Source organism: Chelon labrosus, assembly GCF_963514085.1.
Source record: "Chelon labrosus genome assembly, chromosome: 11".
In the NCBI taxonomy this organism is placed as follows: domain Eukaryota; kingdom Metazoa; phylum Chordata; class Actinopteri; order Mugiliformes; family Mugilidae; genus Chelon; species Chelon labrosus.
In genome coordinates, this window is record NC_140344.1 from 23,398,024 (window position 1) to 23,405,700 (window position 7,677).

General features: G+C 42.8%; 1 protein-coding gene across 1 annotated transcript in view; it reads right to left on the reverse strand.

Annotated features, from left to right (window-relative positions):
- ccnd2a (cyclin D2, a) overlaps positions 1–6,629 on the reverse strand; it is a 48,754-nt gene extending 42,125 nt beyond the window's left edge. The window contains exon 1 of the mRNA XM_084555768.1: positions 6,528–6,629. Coding sequence (XP_084411894.1) covers positions 6,528–6,545 — 18 coding nt within the window. The 5' untranslated portion in view covers positions 6,546–6,629. The remainder of the gene's footprint in view (positions 1–6,527) is intronic.
- Between the last annotated feature and the right edge of the window lie 1,048 nt (positions 6,630–7,677).

The following is a 7,677-nucleotide window of genomic DNA, read 5'->3' on the forward strand; positions in this document are numbered from 1 at the left end:
AAATGCTGAGTAGAGGAGTTTGGTTATTATTGGACATGGGGAAAAATGAAAGAGGTCATTCATGACAAAAAGCCAAGATATTAGGAAACCACACTTGTGCCTGAAACAGGCAGTGCGGAGGCTTAGTCTCAGCTGTTGTTCCAAGCCACACATTTATCACGCAGGCACTTCCACAGCAAGAAAAGACCCTCACAGGCAGCCGTGGAGGGGTGCAGACTTGCTCAAGTGACTAGATGACCCCGAATACCAGAGAGTGGCAGGTCTGTGGGATGAAAGGAGACCTTGTCTTGGTCTCTGTCTGTCCATGTGACTTTAAGTGCTGTCCCATGTTAAGGTAGAGTGAGCCCGTTGGAGAGAGACAAACTACCTGGCAAATATTTGTGTGCCTGATCCACGTTGTGGGCCATACGAAGAGGAGGAAAGCTGAACGGGGTGGAATATGGCCTAAAGCTATTAAACATACTGTGTTCTCCTCCTTCGCATTCTTCACCTTGGAAAAAATGAACAGGATAGAGAAGGTGGAAGAAGTGGGTGAGAGAGAGAGAGAGAGAGAGAGCGAGCAAGGGAACAGAGTCCAAACTCTACAATACTAAAGAGCATTGTATGTAGCACTTTAGTGCACTAACGATTATAGGAAAGCTTTTCCAGGTTTTGGCCATCTGTCACTTTTATGAACAGTGTGGTAGGAAATTGGGTCTTTGGGTTGTTTGGCCTGGGAATAATGAGCCACTGAAAATGATTGTTATAGATGACCTCTCGGCACTGTTCTCATATGGAGCCAATCGAGACTCAGCTCCAGAGGCCTCCTAACAATCGGGGGATAAATCAGTTGGTTGTTACGGGTCAGGGGTACGGGTGCTGCAGGAGGAGGCCTGGGAACGAGGTAACAAGGACGTAGCTATGCAGTGTTTTTGAAAGAATAAAGGCCTTGTGCCAACTCAAGGAACATCAAGACCGCTTTAATGCCGTACCTGAACTCTTGAAAGGTGCAACATGAAAAAGAAAAAAAGGTATGCACTTAGAGCTCCACTCCTCTAATAAACGTTACGAGAAAGGAAGAAGGTGTTTTAAGGAAAAATGTGCCCAAACAAGGTATATGGGGAAAAAGAAAGAGAGAGCGGAAGGATTGGGGCGGGGGAGTGGACACAGGGGGGAGAGGGTTATGTGTAAGAGAAGAGGAGAGAGGTGTGTATTCCAAAAAGCCTATCAGTTGTAACGCCAAGCCCTCTTCGGATGCCCCTCAGACACAACAGACAAAACACCTGATAAGGCCGATTGTGAGAGACATTCCTCAGCTGAATGTGTGTGCACTGATGAGGGCACGTTGTGTGGTCAACATCGCTCAAACAACTGATACCGAAACCCGAGTCCCCAGAGAGTTTGCACAGGCACAGGTATGTAATAACAATATGATGAAAATACATTTTACCCAGGAATGTCCGGTTGACAAAACTTTTAATTTTCCTATAATTCTTGGGGGAAAGCGTGTCATTACATAACTGAGTTATACGATACAGTAGTCTGATTCTGAGTAGCGGTTTAGTCCAATTACGGGTACTAACCTCAGCACTGTTATACTGGCGATCCTGGGGGTCACATTGTTTGATGGAGGTTTAGCTCTTATTTTGCTATTTTGGTGCAGGAACTGGAGGTCCTTAACAAACACAGAAGAAATACAGGCCTCCTGAGTGACCAGCTTTAAGTACGTTGTGTTCACACTGGGCATTAATGTGTCTCCGTGTGCGTCTGGAGCCGATCCCAGTTTCATGCCCTTTATGTAAATGGACACCAACATCATTTGGGGCACTGTAGAATATTATGCAAACAGCTGCTGTCGCCGCCACTGTTTCAGAACAAGCAACAGAGCTGTTTGCTGTTCGTGCGTCCTGACATGGCGACGTGATGCAAATTGTGTCACATAATGAGATGCACACCGATCAGCCATAACAATAAAACCACTGACAGGAAGGAGAAGTAAATAACATTGACCTTCTTGTGACAATTCAATGTTCTGCTGGGAAACGTTTGGACGGTGGATATGCACCACCCACCTAGACCAGACCAGGCACCCCCACCCCATAGCAATGACACTCCCTGATGGCAGCAGCCATCCCCAGCAGGATGCAGCCTGACACACACAAAAAAAATGGTTTAGGAACAACTAAACAACCAAAAAAACATGAAGAACGGAACAAGGTGTTGACCTGGCCTCCAAATTCACTAGATCCCAAACTGAGGCCCCTCCCCTCAACCACATAGGACCCAAAGGCCCCCACTAACAACATTGTGTAGCCACAGGACACCACAGGACACCCTCAGAAGGCCCATGCCCATATCTCTGATGAGTCACAACTGTCTTGGAGGCACAAGGGAGACCTACAGAATATTAGGCAGGTGGTCATAATGTTTTTGCCTGATCGCTGTAAATTCTCTTTCAGTCATGCTTTTAACCTCCACCCTCAAGTTTTTCAGAAACTTTTTGCAGTACTGAAAGAAAGATCTCCGGTAACAACGGCAAATAAAGATACGGCCATTCCTGAGAACTCCTCATGGCTACTTTGCGAACATAATCATTAACCACTAATTAACCACGTTTTAGTCATATTCAATATTTGCCATTTGCTAATTCCTGTTTGCATTTGTTCATTATTTAGTTAATTAACAGCTACAAGGACAAATTACATCAAAAAGGCTGATACCTGGTGCCTTTTCTGGTGATCATTCAAAACTCTACTGAAACAAGAGGACATCACTCTGTGAACCCTTTAACACCTAAGCCTCAAAATGTCCACGTGTACGTTTTGACTGCAAAATTGTCGTAAAATTACTAATGAGTAAGGGCTTTATAGAATACTTGGAATTTTCAATATCATGCATATATTTACAACTTACTCCATGCTATAAGAGTGCAATAACCTTCCGGGAGAGGCGCAAATGAAATTACCGCAATGACACCACACTGGTTGTAAAGCACAACATCTCAGCTTTCAGAAACCGTTGGAATTTTTCCGATAGTGCAAACTGCGACGTAATTATGCGCTCGTGAAAACGTGCCACCATCAAGGACTTGATGTTGCCAGGACTCAAGCGTGTTCACACTACTCAAAGAATGGAAGGTGGCGCAGACCACTTCCAAATGTGGGATCTGAAATGCATCTGCACTGCACCTTGGGTGTGCTGGGTACCTGGTTCCTTGTGATCGGACCACTCAGGTCTGAACAGGGTGGCATGCCAGCGTCAGCCCCTGGTATTCTAACGTTCAGGGTTTTGTTCTCAAAGTTTAACTGTGAGGTTAAGGCTCCTGAAGTCCTGTTGCATTACTCACAAGGCGGCTAGTAATGCTCAGTAAGTACATCCAAGCCATAAGCTGCACATCACATGCTGAACAACAATAGTTTGTTTTATTTTTATTTCTACACGTGTGCACTTGCTGGAAAAAATGATATCAGATTTGTAGTTGGGGAGGAAATGTCCTCTGGCCAAGCTTGGCTGAGTATTTTGGCTACTTTGACTGATGAGTAATTAGCGAAGTATGTAAATACTTGTGTTGTCTGAAACATGTCCTGTCAGAACAGTGCTCTATCTCTCTGGTGTAACAAATGCTAATGCTAATGCCAACACGTATGTTTGTCTCGAGGGCGCTGGGAGAAGGAAGATGTTTCCAGGCATCCATGTGCTACTCAGGTTTCCCTCAGCCGACATCTGGTTGGTCTAGTTTCTCGGGTCATTTTATGGTTGATAAAACCTCTGCAGCAGCTATCAGCAAACTGCCTGACAGTTTGGTCCCCTGTAGTTTTGCATGCAAGTTGGAAAGGCCGGTATATCCTCAGGTTATGCAAATTCAGAGGTAATAAATGTGTTTTGTGTGAGAGTGTCAAGTTTCAGCAGCCCCCTGTATTTCCATATCTGTTACTGTCCCTCATGACACCTGTCCAGGATCTGTCTTATCTCGCACCTGATCTTGCTGGAGTCTCCCTTTTATATTATGTATTCTCCCATGACTCCCTACAGCCTCTAGTGGATGCCTAAACCTTTAGGTTTAATGTAATAAAATGTAATATGGGAGGGAGATATAAGAGGGGGTCACATTTTAGCTGCTTTAAGTGACACACAATTTGAGGGTAATGGCTGGAATTTGAAGGATTTGGGTTAAAAAAAAAATGAGCAAGACATCCTGCTGTTCTGGACAGCAGCCTGGAGGAAGCTTCCTTTGTGTCTCAGACCCCACAGGGGATGCTCACAGCTCAGGTCGGGGGTTCAAGGAGCAGGAGGGTGAGGAGTTACGTTGGTAGTTGTGTAAACATGCGTATTTGTAGTCAGTATTATGATAAGAAAATCTAAAATCTCAGCACATTTCAGCCCTTTACAGATACAATCTTCTCTGTGGCAGTTTCTTTTGGGCGGAAGACAGCGGTGTTTCTTTTGTGTGTATTTTTTTTTTTTAATGTTTGCAAAGTACACAAAGCAGTTTATTATGTGCTGAACAAGAAATACCTCTTGGGTAATTCAGGTTTTGCCGGCAATAAGTGTATCAAGTTCCTCTTCCTGTGTAGCTTCGGTTATGACGTGACATGATCACCTGATAAACTGTGAGAAGTGAGACGGTGCAAGAAGTGAGGGGTTTCAGGAACTGCTGGACGGAGATGGTGCTCACAGGCCAGTATGACAACAGAGGTTCAGCAATGAACAAATGACTATATTAAACAAGCACAAGATAAAATCAAAAAACGCATATTCACACACGACGGTACAGACCAAAAATGTATTTCGGAAAAAGCCTGCATGTTCAGTTCGGGGTACTACAGACATTCTGATATACCCATATATAGTTTAGCGTAATGAAAAGCACAGTGACAGCACAGAGAAGAGTTTGTGCATGTGCATATGTGTTTAAAATGCATGTTTATGACCGAGCCCCGGGTACAGCGAAATGGCTCAAAAAAAAAAACAGCACCAGATGCACAATCTGTTGTTAAAGTTGGCGGGAGATTATAGCTGTTTATTTTGTTTGAGCGTGCACATATGCCAATTACAAGACACACTCAGAGGCACGCACAAAGAATAAAAGGGCTCAGAATGTTCCCAGCACCAAGCTGGGTGCAATCACCTCTGCAGCTCTTTATGCATTGTCCGCAACAAGTAAACTGAGAGATGCTATTGCTCTCTGAAACTGTAGCGGGCGTTGAGGACGAATCTAGTGCAAGCACATGGAAAAGGTTGAGTAAAAGCTGTAAAAGCATATCTTGGTTAAAACTTTCACAGTCGCCGCGCGTTGCCCTCGCACGGCGCATATGGTTTTATTATACCAGCCTAATTGTTCTTCTTGTCTTTGAATAAACGTTCTCTATCCGGTTGGTTTGTATTTGAAAGGAGGAGCGTGAACCAACGAACCAAAGCACTTTTACAGTTTTCCAAATAACCTAGCAAGGAGACTGGAGGGCAGTCTAAAACTGTTTAATTTTAAAAATAAACTCACACAACTGACGATAGACGGTAGGTTAAATGTTAGACTGTAAAGGAATGAAATATATCTATATTTTTTACTTGGATGCAACAAAATCTAAAAAACCTATAGCCACCATAGAAGGAAACTGAAGTTTCAAAGTCTACCCATACTCATGTACTCTCTTTTCGAAGGGACGATTTCCTGAATCGATTCGACTCGACTTGACTCGATTCAACTTGATTCGATTCAATCAATTCGTTTCGTTTGTTTCATTTCAATTCGATGCAATGCAATATCTAATAATCTAGAGATATTTCAGTTTCGAAACGAAAACTAATGTTGTCATTGGTTCCCAGAGATCTGTGGTATTTCCACAATAGTTTATCTCTAGTTTCACATCTTGCATATGGATTTGCTTTTGCGAGGCTGTTCTCTGTCGTCATACTTTTTAAATCCAATCAGCTCTCAGGCCAAAAGTGTTCCGTCACGTTCTGAATCTCCCCCACACACGGACTGATCTCGTTGAGATGTCTAATGAGAAGATGCGGTAAAATGGCGTGCATTTAAAAAGGAAATCGGTCAGTATGAGGGGCCGTACAACCCATACTTCATTCTGGCCCTCTCACACACATATAATCCCCTCTCGCATACATTTGTCACTCACACGTTCAGCTTTTTTCACTTTCACATACGTATACTTTCGATTCACATACGTATACTTTCACTCAGTCCTCCGGGTCGCGGTGTGTCCAAAACCTAAAAGCGGGCTTTAATTCCTTGCAGGCATTTTGTCTTTGTCGGTTCTGATTACCTGATTATGATGAACCAAAAACATCTGCAAGACACTCGAGCAAGTTCAGCAGCCTTTTGTTTTTAGCCTTTGGATGGCCATGCTGAGTTAAAAAACAAAAATAAACAAAATCCTTCTCAACAGATAGTTATGATTTGGCAAGTAGACGGAGAGCATGTTCACATTAATAGAAAATGTCGGCGCAGGATGTTTACTTAGCGTACTTGTGTAATGCAAAGCAAGATGAAGAACAGGTTTCGTGCTAGTACAGTATTACACTTGACTTAGTACCGTAGATGGATACTGCATTCCATTTCCGTGGTGGTTAGCGCTGATGCCTCACAGCAAGAAGGTTCCAGGTTCGAATCCTTGGGCCGACTGGGGCCTTTCTGTGTGTTTGCATGTTCTCCCTGTGTCTGCATGGGTTCTCTCCGGGTACTCTGGCTTCCTCCCACCGCCCAAAGACATGCTCGTTAGGTTCGCGACCCTTCACAGGACATGGGATGACTTAAACTAAAGATCCACATTCAGTGATAAGTCAAGAGGGGCATAGAAATCTAAAAAAAAGACATCACAGTAAGAAGAAACAAACTAACAAATAATAAAAGTTTATTGATGACAAGTAGAAATTGTATTACAAGGGTCGTACGACATTTAATCTTCATGCATTGCACAGCACGTTTGTCCACAGAGTATGGGTCAGTATTACAATGCTCTCCAAGTCAATTCAAATGCGGTGTAACATATTCGCCACGTGCCATCAGAAACTCTAGGCTGAAAAGCAGCAGGCAAAGCTACAAAATTACACCAATATTTACTCAAGACACGTTAAAACTGAAGTTGAAGGACCTATCTAAGCGATGCAACAATATCAAAACTACTAGTATGACAACGGGCCTGATATTTTACGCTCGTTCTGCTGTTCATATACAGTCATTTTCCGCAACTTTCACCACTGAAATGACAAGAGATATCCCTTAAATGTTTGAACTTGACATAATAAATGTCAAGACTTCAACTTTTTTCAACTGACTGATGCTTTTGGAGGAAAAAATTATTGATGACTAGAATTCAAATCCATTCAACATGTCCTTGTTCCTGTAACCACTGCTTTGTGCGATGCCTGACGTCAGTAAGTATCACAACAATGTACTCTGGCCCTAAAAACTCACCAAAGCAGATATTGTATCTAACAATTATTCAGCCTTAAATTCCATTTTGTGCTCAGTAACCTGTTAAACCTGACAAAATGTAGGATGCTGCACTTTGGAATTCATTTCATCATGCATGTACTTCAAACTCAGAATCAGAAAAGAGTTCAGTTTGTTCTACAACCAAACATAAAAACAAATAATAATAATAATAATAAATGTATGACAAAATAAGTATCAGATAGATACCAAGTGGAAGACCGCTACCAAGGAGATGATGTGGAGATGAT